Source organism: Littorina saxatilis, linkage group LG8 (genome assembly GCF_037325665.1).
Source record: "Littorina saxatilis isolate snail1 linkage group LG8, US_GU_Lsax_2.0, whole genome shotgun sequence".
Classification (NCBI taxonomy): Eukaryota; Metazoa; Mollusca; class Gastropoda; order Littorinimorpha; family Littorinidae; genus Littorina; species Littorina saxatilis.
The window spans coordinates 41150705-41175228 of record NC_090252.1 but is presented as its reverse complement, the minus strand read 5'-3'; the positions used below and the strand labels follow the sequence as shown (position 1 = coordinate 41175228).

The 24524-nt window shown below is 43.6% G+C and overlaps 1 protein-coding gene across 1 annotated transcript in view; it reads left to right on the top strand.

Moving 5' to 3' along the window:
- The window catches only part of LOC138974655 (uncharacterized), a 37784-nt gene continuing 13260 nt past the window's right edge, over window positions 1-24524 (top strand). The window contains exons 1-3 of the mRNA XM_070347378.1: window positions 1-210; window positions 7876-7992; window positions 18268-18384. Of these exons, the coding sequence (XP_070203479.1) occupies window positions 156-210; window positions 7876-7992; window positions 18268-18384 (289 nt within the window). The 5' untranslated portion in view covers window positions 1-155. The remainder of the gene's footprint in view (window positions 211-7875; window positions 7993-18267; window positions 18385-24524) is intronic.

Genomic DNA, 24524 nt, shown 5'->3' with positions numbered 1-24524 from the left:
GCAACAATGCTACGATTCTTCCTTTTGATAAGCATGTGAGCCATTTTGTGAGGCAGAACGGATTGCATTGTATAATAGTATCACTGGCTTTGTTGTACGTTCTCTCCAGCGTGCAACATCGATTCTACATCAGGACATGAGCAGGCAGCAAGAAAATGATTGCAACAACGTATCTTGGTGTTGTCATCCCGAGCTTTATTGTCTTGATTGGTAAGTATCACGCTGCTTTTACCATCTTTTTGTGACGTTTGAGACTCCGACACAAGCAACATTGATTCATGTTACATTTTAAATAGCTAATTTAAATCCAGCACTCACAAACTTCCAGAAGTTTGGCCCAAACGTAGGTTGTGCCAACATACAATCAAATGGAGTCTCGCTATTCATGACTTGCAGGATCCCGTGACCCAGCATATTTAACAGACCCAAGGCTAAAGATTTGTTGGGGGACCCAAGGTGACAATAAACTTCTGGTTAAAAACACGCTGACGATACACGTGGAAACTTCACTACAACACGGATTGCTTCGCAGGACTGATCACAGGCGGAAGGTATCGTTCACTGGACCACTACTTTCATAGAAAGACTGCAAGGTATGACACTCAGCTTCGAGTCGTCTGTGTTCTTGGAGTCGCTTCCTGCGGACAATTTGTTTTTGTTCAAGACGGTTTGCCACTTCCTACAGTCTGTGTGAGGTCAAATAAATACAGCTGAATGATTGTTTTAACAGTATGTACCTTTAATTTTCAGCTGCCGTCCGCTGTAGGTTGTTTTTAACCATCATTTGGACGAATGTTCGTTTGCGAAACGCTACCCTGTAGTTGGTAAGAAATCATGCATCCCGCACCGAATATGCATACCAGTGCTCATTGGTCTAAAACATATGTAAATATTGCAGCAAAGGGAAGCTACCCACGGGAGTTTCACTTTAGGTTTTTGGCATAACAACGGAATAACAGTAACCGTGAACGGAAGCGACGCAGACGATTTAAGTCGACCAATGAAAATAATCATCGACTATCCGGTTATTATATAAAAAATGATCGCATCGGACATACGACGATCATCATTCGCACATGATCTAAGTGGTATGCCGTTGACAGACACGTTTGGTCGCACAAAATACGGTTTAAAAGCATGCAGCGGACAGGCAGCTAAATATAAAAGGTACAGATAGTTAGAACATTCATTTATCACGGCATTTGTAAGTTACAAAGATTCTTGACATTGGCAATTATTTTTTGCATATTTTTTTCTGAAGTTAGTGGAGCACGACTCGAAGCTGAGTGACATACTTTGTAGTCTGTCTATGAAAGTAGTGGTCCAGTAAACGATCCCTTCCGCCTGTGGACTGATCAGCACACAGAAGCCTTGTTCGCCGTAACCAAACTGCAGCTACTCACTTTGCAAAAATAAATCCGCGGTATAACGTTCTCTCACAAAATTCTCACATGCTACACCGCATGGGAAACATATTATACCCTTTCGAATTTCCTATATTTCTTTCCGCAGAGACAGGGAGAGATTTACAATCACTTTCAGCTGTGTAAAAAAGTGAAGCGATTACGTCCCTTTGTTTAGAAACATGACGTAATGATAAAGTTGACGCGGTAGTGACGAAACTTTTCTTAACTCTTGTCAAACAAGAGGCGAAGCCTTCAAGGCTCACGTAAGAAATAGACAAACAGTAACACAAACTCACTACACGAAGCTTCGCAAAGTCTTAATACCAAAACCCCGCAGCTACGGCGTGGTACTTTGACCCCAACATCGCTTCTCAAGTTTTGACATGCGAAGCTTCGCCGTAGCTCGCAACGAAGTTGGGGTTTTTTGTAAGAAGAGTGCTTTTCGATTCAAGATGGACGACGAAATCAGACTCAATACCATAGTGAAGAATGCATTTATCGACTTTGGTTGACCCAAAGTACAAGAACTAACCTCCTACCTGTATTATTTCATACTGCGATGCATTGACATGTCGAATGAAACTCGAAACCCCAGCGCTCACGCCAACTGGTCCCGGCCGTGCTCAGTCAACGAAATAGAACACATACAATTAACTTACGTCATCATCAAGTACGTAAAGTACAATTTGTGACGTAAAGTACTCAGAAAGAAGCACACCACGCGCTGGTCGAGACTACGTGCATGCGCTTTCTGACTAATAAGATTTGAGACGCCAAGACATGAAAAGAAAAAGATAACTCTTGCCTTCCAACTAGTCTCGGCCCGCTCAAAACCGAGACTTTCAGTAATTCCTTCGCGTGACGTCTAACCCTCTCACGCCGTAATGTGACGTCTTCAAATGACGAAATGTTAAAGTTTCTACCACAGACATACACACGCACAAACACACACACGCACACACACACGCACAAACGCACAGACAGACAAAGTTACGATCGCATAGGCTACACTTACGTGAGCCAAAAAACACCGGATGTTTGTTGTCCCCAAATAAAGGGGAAAGAGACTAATAGCGGCGGCCACCATGCGCTTAGTCCCAAACCCTACTGCAAGTTGTGCATTGACAAAAAGAAAGTTCTCCACACGTCGATCTGTGTGTGTCTGCTCTCAAGGGTGTGGCACATTATAACTGTCTTTTGATATTTTGACTATAGTGGCCCTGTCACACAGCGCTACGTCCTTATACCACGACCATGCCGATCACGCCGATCTAAAAACGTTATCAAATCGGGTTATCAAAACAGCTTCATCCCCAAATCCATCACCCTTGGCAACATGTAAACACATCCACATACCCGACTCAGCCCCTCTTCTGTCAGTGCAATCAGTAGTAATGTACATGTATGTATTGGTTTTATGTACGTCCGTATATTTTCTGTGATATATTGTATGCTATGAGTTTTTGCAATGATGTTTATCCATAGTCCGTTATACGCGTAGGTGTGCGAGAATATGTAAGCGCAGTGCTTTAAAGATGTTCATGTGGGAATGTGTAAGTGGGCGTAGTCGAATGTCCATGTGGGAATGTGCAAGTGGAGCATATAAGAATGTGTAAGTGGAGCGTGGTCGAATGTCCATGTGGGAATGTGTAAGTGGAGCATATAAGAATGCCCATGTGTGAATGTGTAAGTGGAGCGTATAAGAATGTGTAAGTGGAGCGTGGTCGAATGTCCATGTGTGAATGGGTAAGTTGAGCGTATAAGAATGTGTAAGTGGAGCGTGGTCGAATGTCCATGTGTGAATGGGTAAGTTGAGCGTATAAGAATGTGTAAGTGGAGCGTGGTCGAATGCCCATGTGTGAATGTGTAAGTGGAGTGTATAAGAATGTGTAAGTGGAGCGTGGTCGAATGTCCATACATGTGTGAATGTGTAAGTGGAGCGTATACGAATGTGTAAGTGGAGCGTGGTCGAATGTCCATGTGTGAATGGGTAAGTTGAGCGTATAAGAATGTCCATGTGTGCGATGTGTAAGTGAGACATGGATGTGTTCATGTCTGAATGCGTAAGCAATGCAAGGAATGTCCAGAGAGGTATGTGGGAGGTGTGTTTATAACCTGCCCTGTTATATAGTGCTATATGTCTTATGTAAAATCAATGTCTTGTTTGTATTATTGTTATGTACCACGCCTGAATTTCTCTATGAGATAATAAAGTATTCTTATTCTTATTCTTATTCTTATCATATCGCCGTCAACATCCAGAGCGTGGCTAATCGTGGGCCAAACGTGGGAGATTCTCAATGAGCGTGGTTTGGTTGGGGTGGGATCTGCTAGATCGGGAAGCTGCACGCTCTCCCTACGCTTAAGTTGAACTGCACAAAACAAGCGTAGCCGGGTCGAGGCGCAGTACAGCCTTGATGTAGTTTGTTTGTATTTGCCATGTGCAGGATTTTGACGGCGAGTATACCCCACCTTCGAAGAAGAACGGACCTAAAGGTGGTTTTATCACACCCACAGAGATCTCACCACGATGCTACCACGCTGCTTGTACGGCAATTTTACAACGTAGTAGAAGCGGCGTATGTGTGTGATTGGGGTGTAACGGAAAAGGTAACCTTACACCCCAATCACACACAGACGCCGCTTCTACTACGTTGTAAAATTGTCCGAGAGCGGGGACAATCGTTGGCCAATCGTGGGAAGATCTCCATGAGCGTGGTTTGATCGGGGTGGAGTCGGGAAGCTGCACGCTCTCCCCACGCTTGCACAAAAACCGGGTCGTGGTCTATGGAAAGCGTGGCAAAGTCTTATTAAGGACGCAGCGGGAACGCCATTATCGTACAAAAAGCAGCGTGGTAGCATCATGGTGAGGTCTCTGTGGTCGTGATAAAACCACCTTCAGGTCCGTTCATCTTCGAAGGTGGGGTTTAATCGCCGTCACACAGCTATACGTTCATACGACGACCATGCCAATCACGCAGATCTGAAAAAGTTATCTAATTTCAAACACATTGATACAAAACTGTAGCCGTGAGAGTGCCGCGTCAACTTTTACAAACGGTCACATATGACGTCATCAATTAATAGCCCTATCAAAATCGGCGAGAATATGTTTCAAGCAAATGCTCTCAAAAATATGTGTACCAAGTTTCATCACAATCCGTCCAGTAGTTTTTGAAACAAGCTTTTCACACACACACACATCGGGAGACAAACCTCACTTCCCCCTCAATGTTAAGACATTTTGCATCACGACTGTACTGCGCCACGACCCAGCTGCGCTTGTGCTGTGCAGTTCTCTGTGGTCGTGATAAAACCACCATCAGGTCCGTTCATCTTAGAAGGTGGGGTATAATCACCGTCATAATCCAGTACATGGCAAATTTAAAAAAAAAAACTACACCAAGACTGTACTGCGCCACGACCCGGCTACACTTGTTTTGTGCAGTTCAAAAATAAACAGAGGGAGAGCGTGCAGCTTCCCAACCTAGCAGATTCCACCCCGACCAAGCAACGCTCATGGATATCCTCCCACGTTTGGCTCACGATTGGCCACGTACGCTCTCCGACAATACGGAGATTTAAGAAACGAAACGTTGGGACGTTTCGTTTTGAAGTTGTGGTAAACGTCATTATTTCGGGGGTCTCTCGCTGGAAAGGTGAAGGTCAACTGAAACGGAACGTGGAACGTCAAAACGCAGTCACGTTTTCCACCCCCAAAAAACGAACAATATTTCGTCAACTTTTGTGAGTATTTTTGCACACTAACAGTTTTATTTGTTGGCCATTTTATGCATTGCTAGATTCATCAACCCTTTCACAGTCTTTCAGCGCTGAGAATGTGTTCATTGGAGGTAGACAACTGTTGTGAACTGAAATATTTTGAAGGGTGCTGATCCTGGTACATTTATCCAACTTCATGGTGAGAAAGCAAATGGCGAAGCAGAAGTAGGTCATCGCATCGAATTTTTATTCTGGCTTCGTATGTGATCAGGTGCATGAATTGAAAAATGTGAAGCTCTTGTGCGTGCAATGCGAGTATGTCAATCCTTTATTGACTCGTGGAGTTGAAATTATGCCATGCCCAGTCAGCGGATCATATCCTGCCATGCCCGGCCTTTCATTCCGAAACGAAACGTGAATACATCTAAATCTTGTCTGCGGCCTATGCCGTCTCGTTACACGTTCCGTTTCGCGGGGTGACTCATTCACCAAACGAAACGAGCTGCAAAACGAAACGTGCTGTTTCTTAAATCTCGCTATTGTTCCAGCGTAGTCGAAGCGGCGTCTATGTGTCTGGGGACTTGAAGAAATGACAACATCTTAAACACCCCCGATTTATATAGACATCGCCACCAATCGCACTAGAAGCGTACAAGAAGCGTAGTGACATCGTCCTACAGTCTTCTAGGTCTGTGTAACAACGTAGTAGCAGGCATGGGAATTGTCATCGAAATCGCGGATTTCCGCGAAAAGGAAATTACGTTTCAGCGAAAATACAAAATTGTCCGCGGCAAAAAAAACTAAATTAAATTATATGTATACTATTTTATCCTACATACGTGAGAGAGATAGACCCGTGAGATAAAAATCGTTCAAATCACACGTGTGTATATCATGTAAATGAGGTCAACCGGAAGGTCAAGCTATGTAAATTAGTAGTACATGGGATCAACCGGAAGGTCAAGCTAATCCTATCGCGGAAGGATATGCTTTGCTGTTGTTGTTCCTTTTGGTTTCTTTTATCCTGTGGCCACTGCTTTTCTTTTTATCTGGTATATTTTGAAGTGACCATGATTTCGTTGTTCGAATTTATTTCATCGATGTTCAATATTAAACTTAACAGTGTTAACAAAGGCGAACTACTTTGTCCTAGTTTGAGAGTGTGTGTCATGGCGGAGGAATGAATGTCAAATTGAGTAAAGTGGTTTGAAGTTCTAAAGCGGGTTGATCCAAAGGCAATAGCGCTGTCGGTGACTTTTAGTTAGATCTGGCACTGAAGTATATAATGTAGGATAAACAGAATACTACATGGCTTGCTGTGTCGTACCATCAAATAGGCTTTAAACAAAAAAATACTCGTTTTCATGCGAAGAACATCAAAACAAAACGAATTTGGTTATTTTATGCTCAATTAATATCAATGAGTTTTCATAACACGTACAATAACATGTGTATCGGCAGGAGAGGAGGTTGGAAGTGGCTAAACGACCTCTCTCTCTCTCTCTCTCTCTCTCTCTCTCTCTCTCTCTCTCTCTCTCTCTCTCTCTCTCTCTCTCTCTCTCTCTCACACACACACACATACACACACACACATACGCTCACACCATCATATTCACACACCGTCATATTCACGTGAGAGGAAACGTTCCGATGTGCGGGTAGGACAATTATTTACTTTTAGCTGATCGACATTGATGTGATTGGCCAGTCTCGTCTCTTGCACTGTGTGTGTGTGTGTGTGTGTGTGTGTGTGTGTGTGTGTGTGTGTGTGTGTGTATGTGTGTGTGTGTGTGTGTGTGTGTGTGTGTGTGTGTTTCTGTCTGTCTGTCTGTCTGTCTGTGTTCGTGTGTTTATTTTGCAGTAAGTACGTCCATGTGCGCGCGCGCCAATGTTTGTTTGTGCGTGTGTGTTTGTTTATATGTATGTGTATGTACGTGTGTGTGTCTGTGTGTGTGTCTGCGTGTGTGTGCGAGTGCGTGAGTGTGTGTGTGTGTGTGTGCGTGTGTGTGTGTGTGTGTGTGTGTGTGTGTGTGTGTGTGTGTTTATGGGAGAGAGAAATGACCGATATGTCCTTTTTTTTAGAATTCAAGGTTGTGGTATGTCCTCTCTTTGTCAGTCAGTGCGATGTCTCTCCTTTTGCACGGTGACTGTAGTCATTAGTATAGTACATCTCTCTGTCTCTCTCTCTCTCTCTCTCTCTCTCTCTCTCTCTCTCTCTCTCTCTCTCTCTCTCTCTCTCTCTCTCACTCTCTCTTTCTCTCTCTCTACCTTTCTCTATTTCTCTCTCTCGCTTTATCTCTCTCTATCTCTCTGTCTCTTAAATGTGACCCCCCACCACGAAATGAGTCGCATGTCACCTCGCGCGGTTCTGCGCTAGGCTTAATATAAGTCCGGGGAGTGTCTGGTAACAGTGTGAGGGTCACCTTAGTCACAGGCTTATAACTCAAATAGTTTTCGCTCTATTCTAAAACGGGTTTCACCACTGGATAGAGCATAAAAACTCTTTAGCAAAATATAAAAATATGAAAATCATGCAAAGGTGACATGCGACTCATTCCGTGGTGGAGAGTCACAAATTGTCGTATTATCTCTCACCCGCACACACACTCACACACACCCAAACACACAATGTGTGTCTGTGTGTGTGTGGGGGGGGGGGCGAGTTATTTGACCCCATTTAAGGTCAGCACATGTGTTTTTTGTTGTGTTTTTTTTAACCTAGCTAAATGCATACTGTTTCTTACAGAATCACAAGTGTGCCCGCATTCTAACACGTGGGAATGTAACAATGGTGAATGTATCTGGTACGACAGACGCTGTGATGGGGACATCCATTGTGATGGCAGCGATGAAAACAACTGTGGTATGTATACTGAGTTTGTGATGCTGGTGTTATAGTATCCTTGCGATTATAAAACTATTGTAATCGGCAAAAAGGAGAAGAATGGACAGAAAACATATTTAAATTGAGAAGCCTTACGAATCCGTGCGAGTGGCTTACGAATGGTTGTGAGTGCTTGAACATTTCTGCCGATCATTGCGAATGCATACGAATCCATTTACTAATTCCTTGCACATGTTTTATTTGCAATATATTCTTAACTAGATGAATACCCGCTTCGCCGGGTAGCAAGTAGAGCCGAATACCCGGCTTGAGTGGCGCACCGTACGCCGGCTTCGCCGGGTCCGAACCATGGACCCGTCAAGCTTAGGTCCCTCCCAGATTCGTGGAATGGGAACAGCACGAAATTGATTCAGTGGCCATAATGCCATTCCTGCTCATATCATGTCGAGTCCCATACTTGTCGACGACGCCCTGCTAGGTGCCTGATTGCCGAAACACCACAATCACCTTTGGAGGCGAAGTCAACTCAAACAGGATTGAGAAATTTAGAGCTTATCTCTAAGCCCTTTTCAATCTGTGATGGCTTCTGTGAGGAAGGCCAGAACATACAGACTCAGATAAATGATGATAAAATCGTTTATTTAACGTCACTCTGTAAAAACATTGGCGACATTTGTCTTAGATTAAGAACACACACAGGCACGCACACAAACTTTCCCTTTATGTACAGTGGTTCACCACCCTTCCGCCCCCCGCACACTCTCGCTCATCTAATTAAAAATGGTGTCAAGAGATATTTGGATATACAAAATGGTATTTTTAAAAGTTCTGATAAAAAGTATATAGTAGCTGTATGAGAAGCAATGGCGTCAGCCGCAGCAATGTCTCTTCATATCCAAGGACCAAGTGGGTGCACAAGTCCAGCGATAAGTTTGGGACCTTGGCACCCAAGGTCTTTATTAAAACTTAAAAGATAGCTTAATTTTTCCTTTGAGGTATTTGGCAGGATATTTCTATTTGAGTTTATAAACTGAGTCAGGGGTTGAAAGTGGCATGAGTTCAAATCACACTCCAAAGTCAAATGAGCAATGGTGAGGTCGGATTGACAGGTGCATTTAAGCTCCAGAAATTGGTAGTTCCCAGCTTCTGCCCTTAGGCGGTTAATCCTTTTTATTACACGTGGGCATGCATTATAGGTGTTCATCTGTTTTGATGGGGCTTCCCGAATGAGCCAGCCAGAGCTTATAGCCGTGTGCATATATTTGTTCCTCCATTCTCTCCAGAGAAGAGAGTCTGTAAGGCTACTGATCTCAGAAGCAGACAATGGCAGGTCTACCTCGGAGGCGCCTTTGCCTTGGGCAGCTTCTTTAGCGGCTTTGTCTGCTTTCTCGTTGCCAGGCACGTTCACGTGTGCTGGACACCAGACCAGGTTAATCTCGCTTCCTTTTTATATTTAGTCAAGTTTTGACTAAATATTTTAACATCGAGGGGGAATCGAAACGAGGGTCGTGGTGTATGTGTGTGCGTGCGTGTGTGCGTGCGTGTGTGCGTGCGTGTAGAGCGATTCAGACCAAACTACTGGACCGATCTTTATGAAATTTGACATGAGAGTTCCTGGGTATGATATCCCCGAACGTTTTTTTCATTTTTTTGATAAATGTCTTTGATGACGTCATATCCGGCTTTTCGTGAAAGTTGAGGCGGCACTGTCACGCCCTCATTTTTCAACCAAATTGGTTGAAATTTTGGTCAAGTAATCTTCGACGAAGCCCGGACTTCGGTATTGCATTGCAGCTTGGTGGCTTAAAAATTAATTAATGACTTTGGTCATTAAAAATCGGAAAATTGTAAAAAAAAATAAAAATTTATAAAACGATCCAAATTTACGTTTATCTTATTTTCCATTATTTGCTGATTCCAAAAACATATAAATATGTTATATTCGGATTAAAAACAAGCTCTGAAAATTAAATATATAAACATTATTATCAAACATTAAATTGTCCAAATCAATTTAAAAACACTTTCATCTTATTCCTTGTCGGTTCCTGATTCCAAAAACATATAGATATGATATGTTTGGATTAAAAACACGCTCAGAAAGTTAAAACAAAGAGAGGTACAGAAAAGCGTGCTATCCTTCTTAGCGCAACTACTACCCCGCTCTTCTTGTCAATTTCACTGCCTTTGCCATGAGCGGTGGACTGACGATGCTACGAGTATACGGTCTTGCTGAAAAATGGCATTGCGTTCAGTTTCATTCTGTGAGTTTGACAGCTACTTGACTAAATATTGTATTTTCGCCTTACGCGACTTGTTTAAATATCGGATTGCTTTTCTAATTTCCATTTCATGTATTTCACTGTCAAGAATTTCGTCACTGATACCTGTATCAGGCAACTGATCGTCTTCGGGTTCACCTTCAACTGTATCGGTGTTTAAAATGTTCGTACCATGCCTCTTTTGGTACGGAGTTGGAGTGCACCTCTTTTCTATTACATTTCCTTATTTCCTTCCAAAATTCCTTTGGTTTATCAGCAGAGAGCAATATGTTATCAACTTGTTTTTACCTGTACTCTGTTCGCTTTGTTCGAAGAAGATCTTTATACTCCTTCCTGACTTCAGCGTACTTTTGCTTTGCTATCTCTTTTTATATTTAGTCAAGTTTTGACTAAATATTTTAACATCGAGGGGGAATCGAAACGAGGGTCGTGGTGTATTTGTGTCTGTCTGTGCGTGTGTGTGTGTGTGTGTGTGTGTGTGTGTGTGTGTGTGTAGAGCGATTCAGACTTAACTACTGGACCGATCTTTATGAAATTTGACATGAGAGTTCCTGGGTATGAAATCCCCGAACGTTTTTTTCATTTTTTTGATAAATGTCTTTGATGACGTCATATCCGGCTTTTCGTGAAAGTTGAGGCGGCACTGTCACGCCCTCATTTTTCAACCAAATTGGTTGAAATTTTGGTCAAGTAATGTTCAACGAAGCCCGGACTTCGGTATTGCATTTCAGCTTGGTGGCTTAAAAATTAATTAATGACTTTGGTCATTAAAAATCTGAAAATTGTAAAAAAAAAATAAAAATTTATAAAACGATCCAAATTTACGTTTATCTTATTCTCCATCAATTGCTGATTCCAAAAACATATAAATATGTTATATTCGGATTAAAAACAAGCTCTGAAAATTAAATATATAAAAATTATTATCAAAATTAAATTTTCCAAATCAATTTAAAAACAGTTTCATCTTATTCCTTGTCGGTTCCTGATTCCAAAAACATATAGATATGATATGTTTGGATTAAAAACACGCTCAGAAAGTTAAAACGAAGAGAGGTACAGAAAAGCGTGCTATGCAGCATAGCGTAACCACTACCCCGCTCTTCTTGTCAATTTCACTGCCTATGCCGTGAGCGGTGGACTACGAGTATACGGTCTTGCTGCGTTGCATTGCGTTCAGTTTCATTCTGTGAGTTCGACAGCTACTTGACTAAATATTGTATTTTCGCCTTACGCGACTTGTTCTTCTTTATCTTCTGTTTTAATTCTTTGATAACTTCTCAGCAACCGTCTCGCAGATCGCTTCTTTTCCAAACATTCAATATCAAACGCACTTCTACCGTCAGTGTCACCTCCGACTTGTTGGTCATGCACTTTGCCGACTGTAACATTGCTTTATTAAAAATCTCCAACCCCTCGTCCAAATATGCGCTGATGACGTCGCACGCTTCCTTTAACTTAGCTTTACAATCGTCTGATCTAACACTTTGAATAAAAATTAAAATCATTATTGTTTGCATCGTTCCCCACAACTTGTGAGACACGTGCTTGTTTAGGGGGCTGGCGCTGATTCACGTTCAACCCAAGCGCAAAGGTCACGGGCATATGCATTGATTCAATTCTGTTGCCAATGGTTAAATCGTGAATGTTATTGGCTAGGTCAACAGAGGCTAAACAATAATCCACCACACTGTTACCACTATGGGAGATATACTCATAGGAAAAAGTTAGGGACCACTTACGCAAACAAACACAGCTTCCAAACCACCAAACAAAATTGAATCACATTTGTAACATGTTTAATTCATTATCTCTGCGATCCTTTTCCAAAATATGGTGACATTTCATTCACGCATTACGTGTCAACAAGCTCTGAAACAACATGGGGGTCGAAAACAAAATTTGCAAGTTTCGAACAGTTCAGTAATGGGTGTGTCCGCCGCGTTTTGTGATGCCTTCTGCAGTCCTGTTCCGCATCGAATTTACCAGCTTCCTGCCAAAGGCCTGAGGAATGGCCTGCCATTCGATTTGCAGGAACTGCGCATAGTGCTTTGCGCATAGTGCTTTTAGTTATGCGCTATAGAAATCTCCTTAAAGGCACAGTAAGCCTCCCGTAAACCATCACAGAGCTCCCCGAGCGTCTAAATACAGTACAAGCATACTTCCATTTGAACGCTCACCGAACGGGAACATCCTGGCTGCTTTCTGTCGAGCGTGAGACATTTTCCAAGAATTTATTTTCGTAGACTTGTTCCGTTAACAACAACGGCGCCTCGTTTTTGCGCTAGACCTAACTTTTAAAATCTAAATAATAAATTGACAGCTTGTTACACAAACATTCTTTAATCATAAAAGAATTCGTTTTTCATCAAGACAAGATCAGAACAATTCGAAGTTGTGAAAGTTTAAAAAAAGAAAAGCCCGGAAGCGAGGGTCACGCAAGGGTCGTAGCAGACGACGGCCGGTTTATCAGTGCAAATCGCCGTTCCTCTCAACAGTCAAAAGCTATCGCTAGAGTTCTTGTGAACCACAGCCGTTGTTTCGTGCATAAAAAAACGTGCTATTGTAGATAAGCTCACGTCGAGTCGCATTCAAATGACTAACTATGACGACTGCATTGTGAAAAGGGAAAACTGGATCACACGGGTTCACGATGGCTCAGGGGTAAGATAAACCACGCAAAAATAAATTCTTTGAAAATTGTTCGCTCTTTACGGAGGGCACCTAGGATGTTCTCAATTGGTGAGTGTTTAAATGAAAGGGTGTTTGTACTGTGTGTAAACGCCTGACCGTATCTGTGATGGTTTACGGGAGGCTTACTCTGCCTTTAATAAATAAATAAACGGAAGCAATTGCTGCAGGTTCCTTGGGGGTGGGTGGTTGTTCCTCACTCGCCTGTCCAGCTCATCCCACAGGTGCTCGATAGGGTTGAAATCCATAAAACTTGAACATTATTGGCTGAAAATGACGTTAATTTTACTAATTTGCCGGAGTCGTGTTGTTGGCACCGTGAACTCGAACTCCCTGGGGGGGAGAGAGAGAGAGAGAGAGAGAGAGAGAGAGAGAGAGAGAGAGAGAGAGAGAGAGAGAGAGAGAGAGAGAGAGAGAGAGAGAGAGAGACACAGAGAGAGAGAGAGAGAGAGTGTGTGTGTGTTTTGTGTGTATGAGATGTGTGTGAGTCTCTGTGTGTGTGTGTGTGTGTGTGTGTGTGTGTGTGTGTGTGTGTGTGATCATGTGTGCGTGTGCGTGCGTGCATGCGTGCGTATGTAAATGTGTGTGTTTGTGTGTGTGTGTGTGTGTGTGTGTGTGTGTGTGTCTGTGTGTGTGCCTGTAAGAAAGAGAGAGAGAGTGTGTGTGTGTGTGAAGGGAGGGAGAGAGAGAGCAAAGGAGGGAGGGAGAGATGGAGGAAGGGAGAGAGAGAGAGGGAGCAAAGGAGGGAGGGGGAGAGAGAGGTACGGAGGAAGGGAGAGAGAGAGGGAGCAAAGGAGGGAGGGAGAGATGGAGGAAGGGAGAGAGAGGGAGCAAAGGAGGGAGGGGGAGAGAGAGGTACGGAGGAAGGGAGGGAGAGAGAGAGCAAAGGAGGGAGGGAGAGATGGAGGAAGGGAGAGAGAGAGAGGGAGCAAAGGAGGGAGGGGGAGAGAGAGGTACGGAGGAAGGGAGAGAGAGAGCAAAGGAGGGAGGGAGAGATGGAGGAAGGGAGAGAGAGAGAGGGAGCAAAGGAGGGAGGGAGAGATGGAGGAAGGGAGAGAGAGAGAGGGAGCAAAGGAGGGAGGGAGAGATGGAGGAAGGGAGAGAGAGAGAGGGAGCAAAGGAGGGAGGGAGAAAAAGGGGTATGGAGGAAGGGAGAGAGAGAGATAGAGGGAGCAAAGGAGGGAGGGAGAGAGAGAAGTACGGAGGAAGAGAGAGAGAGATGGAGCAAAGTAGAGAGGGAGAGAAAGGTACGGAGGAAGGAAGAGAGAGAGAGGGAGCAAAGGAGGAAGGGAGAGAGAGGTATGGAGGAAGGGAGAGAGAGAGAGGGAGCAAAGGAGGGAGGGAGAGAGAGAGATACGGAGGAAGGGAGGGAGAGAGAGAGGTACGGGGGAAGGGAGGGAGTGAGAGAGGTACGGAGGAAGGGAGGGAGAGAGAGGGAGCAAAGGAGGGAGGGAGAGAGAGAGGTATGGAGGAAGGGAGAGAGAGGGAGGTATGGAGGATGGGAGGGAGGGAGAGAGAGAGGTATGGAGGAAGGGAGAGAGAGAGTGGGAGCAAAGGAAGGGGGGAGAGAGACAGGTACGGAGGAAGGGAGAGAGAGAGAGAGGGAGCAAAGGAAGGAGGGAGAGAGAGGGAGCACAGGAAGGAGGGAGAGAGAGGGGTATGGAGGAAGGGAGAGAGAGTCAGAGAGAGGGAGAAAAGGAGGGAGGGAGAGAGAGAGGTACGGTGGAAGGGAGAGAGAGAGAGGAAGCAAAGGAGGGAGGGAGAGAGAGAGGTATGGAGGAAGGGAGGGAGAGAGAGAGGTACGAAGAAAGAGAGTGAGAGATAGAGGAAGCAAAGGAGGGGGGGAGAGAGAAAGGTACGGAGGAAGGAAGAGAGAGAGAGGGGGCAAAGGAGGGAGGGAGAGAGAGAGGTACGGAGGAAGGGAGAGAGAGAGAGAGGGAGCAAAGGAGGGAGGGAGATAGAGAGGTAGGCATGGGGTCAAGTTCACATGTTTTGGGTTGGGTGGCTGAAACCAGCTTGCGGACAGACTCCACTGATACTGGACTGAAACTCGAAAAATACGGACCAGAATATTGTGCCTCGTGCTGGGCTGACTGACTTTGATCAACAGAATTGTCGAAGCTGTTGCGAAAATGTCACCACAATATCTCTTTAAACCCATTGCATTCTGTGTTAAGATGTAAGTTAAAAGTAGACAATACCAGACCATTCATAGGAATGCAGGGCCGAATACAGGGGAGAGGGAGGGGGGGGGGGGGGGGAAGGTTCCTGTTGGTGGGACAAACCCCTCACCCTGGCCTAACTGTGGACCTCCTCCAAACGTTTGACAAATGCCCTGAAAATGCGCCAGATTGCACATATTGTTTATTGTTTGCTTGTTTATTTGTTTGTTTGTTTGTTTGTTTGCTCGTTCGTTCGTTCGTTCGTTCGTTCGTTCGTTCGTTCATTCGTGGGTTCAGTGGTTCGTTCGCTCTTTCGTTCCTTCGTTATTTCCTTCGTTCATTCGTTCCTTCGTCCTTTTAGTCCGTCCGTATGTCCGTCCGACAGTCTGTCTGTCAGTCCATCAGTCCGTCCGTCAGTCCGTCCGTCCTTCAGTCTGTATCAATAGATTCCTCTTGTGCAGAGGGTTGAAGGAATACCCTGCAGGACCGGATCAGGAGGGGTTACCCGCGTAACACCCCCCCCCCTCCCGCCCCCACCCACCAACCCCGTCCCTCTGTCCGTCCATCGATCGGTCCGTCCCTCAATCAGTCTGCCCGTCGGTCCGTCCGTCAGTCCGTCCGTCAGTCCCGCGTCCGTCCGTCCGTCCGTCCGTCCGTTCTTTGGTTCATTTGTTCTTTCGTTCGGTCGTTCATTCCTTTGTTCGTTTCATTGTTTATTTATTTAGCACACATCATTGTCAACTAGTGGATGATATCCTGAACAAGGCGGTGCGTGAGAATATCTTCTTGTTTGTTAGGATAAAATAACATTTTGCCCTGAAACAAACCACACACAAATTCCACTGCTTCAGCATCGTTTCAGTCTAACCGAACTGAGGGTATACCTCATCTTCAGAAGGAGAATAAGCGACAACATGCTCTTCTACCATATAACATGTCACGTGAGGTCGTTCAGACCGGAGTGGAGGTATATATCCGAGGGATCAGGGTATACTTTCAACCCGCTGCACAAGAGGAATTTATTGATACCTTATGTTCGGTCGTACCGGTGTGTAATACCGAGAGAGAGAGAGAGAGAGAGAGAGAGAGAGAGAGAGAGAGAGAGAGAGAGAGAGAGAGAGAGAGAGAGAGAGAGAGACAGAGAGACAGAGACAGAGAGACAGAGAGAGAGAGAGAGAGAGAGAGAGAGAGAGAGAGAGAGAGAGTGAGAGACGCTTGACGCTTTGACAGTGTTTTTTTCTTCAGCTAATTAAAGCCATATCGACAAAACTGTGGTAATACACGCAATTGAAAGTGAACATATTTACATGAAATATTAGATATGAACGTATTTACACGAACTATTTACATACTTTCTCTAGCACAGTATCCTTGCCAGGTAATGTACATAGTTTGTACTGAACAGTTCCGCTCGAAGGCATATTGTTTACTTCACTGATATTTCCTCTACATCATTAACTAACCCGCTGCATCTGTCTCGAAAAAGTGTTAGCCCATGTAAATGGTACAGGCTTTGATGAAAGTCGTGCATCATCGATCTCTTTAAAATAATGTCTGTTTTGCACAGGTCGCCAGGTGTAGATGGTACTGAGAACTGTCTTTTCTTTATCTAGCAGGTACCTATCATCCTGCTTGAAAAACCAGTGTACGACGGCATGTTTCCCGTGGTCTTTCTCTACAAGAGCACAGTCCAAAACCAATACAATGTCGTCAGACTCCAGGAGGAGGTGTTTCTTGCCATGTCGCGAGTCTGACAGTACTTTTCGAAAAGCGTTGTTTCTGCCGGAGTCCTTCAGTCTTCGTTGTAGTGACCTGTCTTTGATGCTACCTACGGTTTCTTGTATGCTGTCCAGGTCATAACCAGAATTTTCAGCCAACGAAAGAAATTGTTCGTCTTCATTTCCCGCACTCTCGTCTGAACACAGCGTGTCACACTCACTCCTGTCAGCTGTTTCGCCAGTGTCAGTGCATTCAGGCAAAGTAATGTTGGTGTCCGTGCTCCCATTGTCGTGGTCATGATTTGCACGTGCAGATGGAGACGGGGGTGTGTCGCTCTCCAATGTCACATTTTCTTGTCCTTGTAGGCCTACTTCATCAGTTGATTCAATAGTCTGTTTTAATGATGGTGGCGAAACAAAAAGTGATGGTGAAAATGAACTCGCCTCTCTTTCCGCAAGGTGAGGTGTTTCGTGTCGTTGCTGGGCTCGTTTTCGATCCCGTCGAAGCTGGTTTGGTGGTTTCCGTCTGTACGAGTTTGTGTACTGTTGTACGCCATTTTGGGGTGGGCTGGTTGGAGACACTCGGACAACAATGGTTGTGTTGTCCTTTTCAGCAAAGCACTTCCAGGACATCAGTTTGTTCTCTGCCAGCAGGATGCTGAATAGGTTTTCCAAAGCTGTTGAAGCCAACAACTGAAGACATAATGGAATTTTAGCTCAAAAACGTTAAAAAAAAGCGAGAGCTTTCCAAAATCCTTCCTGTCGGCAGCAAGTCTCTAATAACCACCATTCCGAATGCACTTACGCAAGGCCCATATCATCCAAAATTATTGGGATGTGTGTTTGAACGGGGTAAGATATGGGATGATTTAAAGCCGGGAAAAAAAACATAGTGCAAGAAAGATAGAGCTGAAAACAACGAGAGAGAGAAGAGAGAGAGAAAGAGAGAGAGAGAGAGAGAGAGAGGGAGAGAGACAGAGAGAGAGACAGAGACAGAGAGCGAGAGAGAGAGAGAGAGAGCGAGAGAGAGAGAGAGAGAGAGAGAGAGAGAGAGAGAGAGAATGTGTATGTGCGTGTGCGTGAATCTGTGTGTAAGGCCTATGTTTGTGTATGAATGAGTGTGTGTGTGAGTGTGTGTGTGTGTGTGCGTGTGTGTGTATGTGTGTATGTGTGTGTGTGTGACTTGGGGTGTGTGTATGTGTGTGAATGTGTGTGTGTGTGTGAGAGAGAGAGAGAGATAGAGAGAGAGAGAGAGGGAGAGAGAGAGAGAGAGAGAGAGAGAGAGAGAGAGAGAGAGAGAGAGAGAGAGAGAGAGAGAGAGAGAGAGAGAGAGAGAGAGAGAGAGAGCGGATTTGTCCTTCGCTGGGGGTATGCAGTGCCTTGGCATTGCACTTCTACTCAATTGAATAATTGCTATTTTTCTCCCTTAATTATTTATAGAGAATTGGAAGTGTTCAGAAAATTGGTGGAAGTGCGGGGATTACAAGTGTATCTGGAACTTCGATCGCTGTACCGGAACCATAGACTGCACCGATGGAAGTGACGAAAGAAACTGTGGTAACTATGTCGCAAACAGAGAGACAAAACAAGACAATACAAGACACATTCTTAATTTACGTGGCAAAAGCAATTATCCTGATCCTCTGTGAATTGAGCAATAGAAGAACGACAACGTTGCAGGTACTGTACGTTTAAGGATATGTTTTCAGTGTTATGGCCCAGATGTTAACCAACAGTTTTTTTGGTAAGAAACATACGTGCATTTGAAGATCTGCCTTTCTTCTGCTAAAACAAATGTGTTTCTTGGATTTGAGCAACATTTGGGTAAGACGTCACAGGTTCTTGACCACGCCTACCTTCAAACTACCTTCAAAACTTCTGTTTTATGACGGCATGATTCATTTTTAAACGTCGAAACGGTGACTTAAAATGAACGATGTTGAATTGTTTAGACACCAGAAAGTTTATTTGGTGTCTTACCTAACATGCCATACACAATTCGTTTCAATCCGCCGTGCAGTCAAGCTGATTTAGTGTGTGAAAGAGAGCGACCACATTCCAGGAAAACGGCACGAAATCCTGGTTTTTGATGGTGCTTTTTTACTGGGTAGCTGTAGTTGATTTAAAATGCTTTCTTATCGAGTACTTTTGTCGAAACTCCGTTTCCAATATGGCCGCCAGCTGTTACTTCAATTGACGGGGAGGTTGATTTATCTTCAAGTTCAACCACCAACGTTTAGAAGGTAGGTGAACATAATTCATTTCAATCGTTCTTGTTTCATCAATTTGTTGTTGACAGAAATACCACAGCCGTTTGTTAAGTCAACTGTCAGCGGGAGGAGAACATGTTCCAATCTGAGTTACTAGTTAGTTGTTCAGTGCACAGGCGGTCTTCTTATACTTTAATTGTTACGTGCCCTATATATACTGCATTGTTGAGCTGCATAATTATCAATTATGAGGACAGGGACGTTGAGAGCTTTGCTTTGAATTGACCAGAACAAGTCCTCTTAATTGGTCTGGTTAGTGTCATATTTAGGTGAACTGCTTTGCTTTTCATGTCAGCGTCAGACAAACAACACGTGTGCGCAGGGAAGTCAGCACAGCCTAACTCGCATAGTTAATACTTTTTGGTGTGCACTCCATGAAAGGTACTGAACTTGTCAAATCCAGGTGCACGGAGCCCCTGGGGCTTTTAGTCATACCTCAGGCAGCTATCCGTTAGAAGAACTACCAAGTTTCATTGACTTGCACCCAAAGAGTCAGGAACTGCGATTTTTTTACGAATTAATGTCGTACTCGGACCCGGCTGGTCTTGACCTATTTTTGGATCTAAATTTAGATCAGGTAGATCACCACATCATGCACAAAAAGACACGTCACTAGCAAACTATGTCAGACGTCATCATGAGTTTGTGTAAAACAAAATGGAGGCCGGAATCACTCAGTTGAATCGAACTCCGACCAAACACCACGTAATAACTAGGTTAATTTATGCACTCGCGTGAACAAGAAACTGTCGAGCTTCACAGATGTCGTCGTTGGGTAGTTTTGGGTTTGCTTTACTACCATAGGAGGATTTTTGAACTGTAAATGCACTCAGCTGCAACAAAAACGCAAAACGAAGGCTGTGAGCTGCACTGTGCCTTTAAGCACATGCAGTTACTTTAACACTGTTGTTTAAAAAAACCCATCTTTTTTTCACAACTTGTTGTCGTCATACAGGCACTTTTCAATGACACGTGACGAGCTTGTGCAGAAAATAGAGCCCGAATTAGTCACAACTTATCGCATGGCCTGCTAAAATTCAAATAAAGCTGCAGGTACATTTTCGTTTGTCGGTTAAAAACAAGTTGGTAAATGGCGAATTTACGACCATTGCAATGAACCAACACAGACTGTATTAAACTGAAAATAATAAAGAAAAGATATGATCCACAAACAGTGAACAAACAAACAAAACGAACACACTAAGAGCAAGAAGAATTGTCTGCAAACAATAATTATGTTGCACTAGCTAACTGTGTTCTGGAGGCCACACCTAACGTATAGTCTGTTGCTAGGCTCTTCTGGTGTCCCTGCGCACATGATCATTGTTCGTTCGTTCGTTCGTTCAGGGTTACCACTAGTTCCATTTTGGTGAACATATTAACATGCAATTTACAGACCATTTAACAACAACAGAGTCTGATTCATGTCTCAGAGGGAGAGAGAGAGTGTGAGTGTGAGTGTGTGTGTGTGTGTGTGTGTGTGTGTGTGTGTGTGTGTGTGTGTGTGTGTGTGTGTGTGTGTGTGTGTGTGTGTGTGTCGAGCCATATCGAGCAGTGCCTCTGCAAGACTGGCAACCAGAGAACAGCACATCTGCCGCAGTCCTGCCAGCTGTACTAGGCGCTCAGAGAAAGGAGGTGGCCAGACCCCATCCCCGTGGCCAGCTCTACGGCATTCTGGTGAATATGCGGCCCCCTGGAAGATTTGAGCCACTTAAAGGTCGGGTTTTGACGTGCCATAGTTTTAGGGTTTGTAGAAATCCTGGAACATATATATTCATACTTGCATAAAAAACACTGGAAAAAAAACTAGTTAAAACACACTTTCGCTTTTGACTCCCCTGAGTAATCAAGAGAGCCTTAGGAATGATCAGTGTTCGGCCGGCCGGCCGTAGACAAAAAAATTAAACGTTTAGGTTATCTCGGATGTTTTTTAAAGGCACAGTAAGCCTCCAGTAAACCATCACAGATACTGTCAGGCTTTTACACACAGTACAAACACCCTTCCATTTGAACGCTCACCGAACGGGAACATCCTAGGTGCTGTACGTAAAGAGCTAGCAATTTTCAAAGAATTAATTTTGCGGATTGTCTGTCAGACAATCGGACGGTGCTTTTTTGCGCTTCTGACCTAACTTTTGAAACCTAATAAATAAATTGACAGCTTGTTACACAAACATTCTTAAATCATAAAATAAATCTTCTTTCATCAAGACAAGATCAGAACAATACGAAGTTTTGAAAGTGTAAAAAAAGATAGCCCCGAAGCAGGGTCACGCAAGTTCGTGGTTCTCGTAGCAGACGACGCTGCCTGGCGCCAGTTCCTCAAAACCATTAACCGCCACTGCTCTAGTTCGCAGCCGTTTCAATGTTGCATTTCAGATTCAAAGGTACACAATAACGTGCTATTGCAGATAAGCATACAGAGATTCTGCATTGAAATGACAAACTGGCGGCTAAATTGTGAACAAAGGGAAACTGGATTACACGGGTTCACGATGGCTCAGAGGTAAGATAAACCACGCACAAATAAATTCTTTGAAAATTGCTCACTCTTTACGGAGGGCACCTAGAATGTTCTCAAGCGGTGAGTGTTTAAATGAAATGGTGTTTGTACTGTGTGTAAAAGCCTGACTGTATCTGCGATGGTTTACGGGAGGCTTACTGTGCCTTTTTATTGCTAGGGTTTTGGAACTTTTCTATGGTTTGATGAGTTCCCGACATAACCTCAGTTTTGTTGACCCTCGTCAAATGTTGGTGCCACGGGGGGCTCATGTTTTCTTCATAAAAAACTTCACTTGAAGATTTCTCTAATGTTTTTAAAGTTAGAGCCACCACATTGCATACACTCGTATCTTTTGATGATCTTCAGACATAACACAATTTTGGTTCTTGTCAATTTTGAAGGTCGACTGTAATTTTGTGAGTGTAATCGGATGTGACGAAGAGGAGTCAAATAAAGGCTGTGCATGCTTTTCTTGTTGAAATGTTACTGTTTTCAACCAGGGATGGCCAAATCGTCCGCCCGATCGCAAGGGGCGAGTACAAAATCCGCCGGGCGAGTAGAAACCGTCAGTGACAATTATGATCAAGTGCAAAACATTTGGTTGTACTTTCGGGTTTCGAAGACATATACATATGAATCAACACTGCAGATGTGCAACTTGAAGAACATTGCAAAATAGCGAGACAAGACACTACCTATTCATCGCTGACCACAGGCTTGTTGTCTGTCCTAACACCGCTTTTTAAATTGTGCACACAAATCTGACAGTCATAATGTTTGTGTGCAGACTATGTTATATGAAGTCTTATATCGCGCGCGTATCTCCAGACTCGGATTCAAGGCGCAGGGATCTATGTATCCTATAGATCCTGACTATACCTGGCCAGTGACATTTCTGGCGGGCTAGTGACCTTCAAAGTTTCATGAAGTTACTCGCCCGGCTGGCGAGCTTGTTCTTTTAGATTTTGTCATCCCTGTCAACAGTTTATAATGTTTTTTATAATGTTATTTCAGAATGCTCTTGCCGTGCTGAAAAACATTGACCTCAACAATTTGTCTACGAGGACTGCACGGGGCTTTGGGTCATACAGACGGAACAAACTGGTCCAGGAGAGCTTGTTTGTTTGTTTGCTTAACGCCCAGCCAACCACGAAGGGCCATACCAGGGCGGTGCTGCTTTGACATTTAACGTGCGCCACACACAAGACATAAGTCGCAGCACAGGCTTCATGTCTCACCCAGTCACATTATTCTGACACCGGACCAACCAGTCCTAGCACTAACCATTTAAAGCCATTCACTTGGCTATCTGGCACACTTTTCGGATCTACGATTTCTGGTATCGGTATCACATGACCGCCGCCGAAGTAAGGGTACCCCCAACATCGACCTGACAAAGACGTAAGGTTCCATTTAAAAACTCGACAAAAATATAGAATAGGCTTAACTCGGCACTGTTTAAAACAAGGAGAAAGCCACACTAATGATCTATTCAGAACAGGTTGTTTTGTTTTGCTATCTTCCGTATCTCTTGTGTTATGTAATTTCTACTGATGCAGGTGTGGAGCGCATGAGCAGCAGAAAACGAAAGTTTTGTGCGTCCTGTTTGAGAGGTACCATGACAAAAATAGCAAACAGCCTGAACGTTCCATTTGTTCTCGTGTGTGTACATGGCTAGCAAATTTCCGTCAGTGGTCATACTCGAAAGAAACTTTGGCAGTTCTTGTAACAACCATTTTATCTGTATGCACGTAAAGTCATGGATGTTTGAGATGTCAATTAACAAACCTGTGACTGATTTATGGGAATGTCGCTAAACCTGGAACAGTTAAGGAGAAACAGCCGTACCAGACAAAACAAATATTATTGCAAAGCGTTTTTTATATTGTCACATACTAGACTCTATCAGTAAACAAACGAACAACATAACATAAAATAAAAGTCACGCAACTCATCAAACTGACCATTATAAAAAATTCTGCATTTGTTCCAGGTTGGACGCATGGGTGTGTAAAGTGGAACACTGTGTTGTCAAACTCGGAACACATGCAAAAACACACTGACTCTCTTTCTAGCTCTGTCTGTGTCTCACACACACATATATACACCCACACACTCTCAATCACACGCACACAATTACACATTGCCACACACACAAGATAAATTCATACGTCATAACATTTTGATTTAGCTATCTTATTTAAATGTCTGTTTTTCCACATAACATTGGATTTTTACCAAAGAAATAGTAAATTTGATAACAATTAATGCCTCAAATGTGAAAAAAAAGATAAATAAAAAAAAAGATAAATAAAAGCTCGCTAAAGCTCGCATTTTTCATGATCCGCTAACTTCGACCATTATTTTTAATAATCACGGAGACTCGGCGTGTAACCTCTACATACAGCAACACAGGCATTTTTGTATCGTCTTATTTGAGACTACCCCCTTTCAAGTAGAGATCCTGTTTTTGTTAGATTTTGTGTTCTTCTATTCACTTGTCTGCTTGTTTTTGAATCCAACATTCATTGGCCTGATTTTTGAGTCACTTGAGAAAAAGTGACTCTATGTAATCGGTCAGTGTTAGTCTGTCCGGCCGGCCGTAGACACCACCTTAACGTTGGACTTTTCTCGGAAACTATCAAAGCGATCGGGCTCATATTTTGTTTAGTCGTGACCTCCAATGACCTCTACACTTTAACGATGGTTTCGTTGACCTTTGACCTTTTTCAAGGTCACAGGTCAGCGTCAAAGGAAAAATTAGACATTTTATATCTTTGACAAAGTTCATCGGATGTGATTGAAACTTTGTAGGATTATTCTTTACATCAAAGTATTTACATCTGTAGCCTTTTACGAACGTTATCAGAAAAACAAGGGAGATAACTAGCCTTTTCTGTTCGGCAACACACAACTTAACGTTG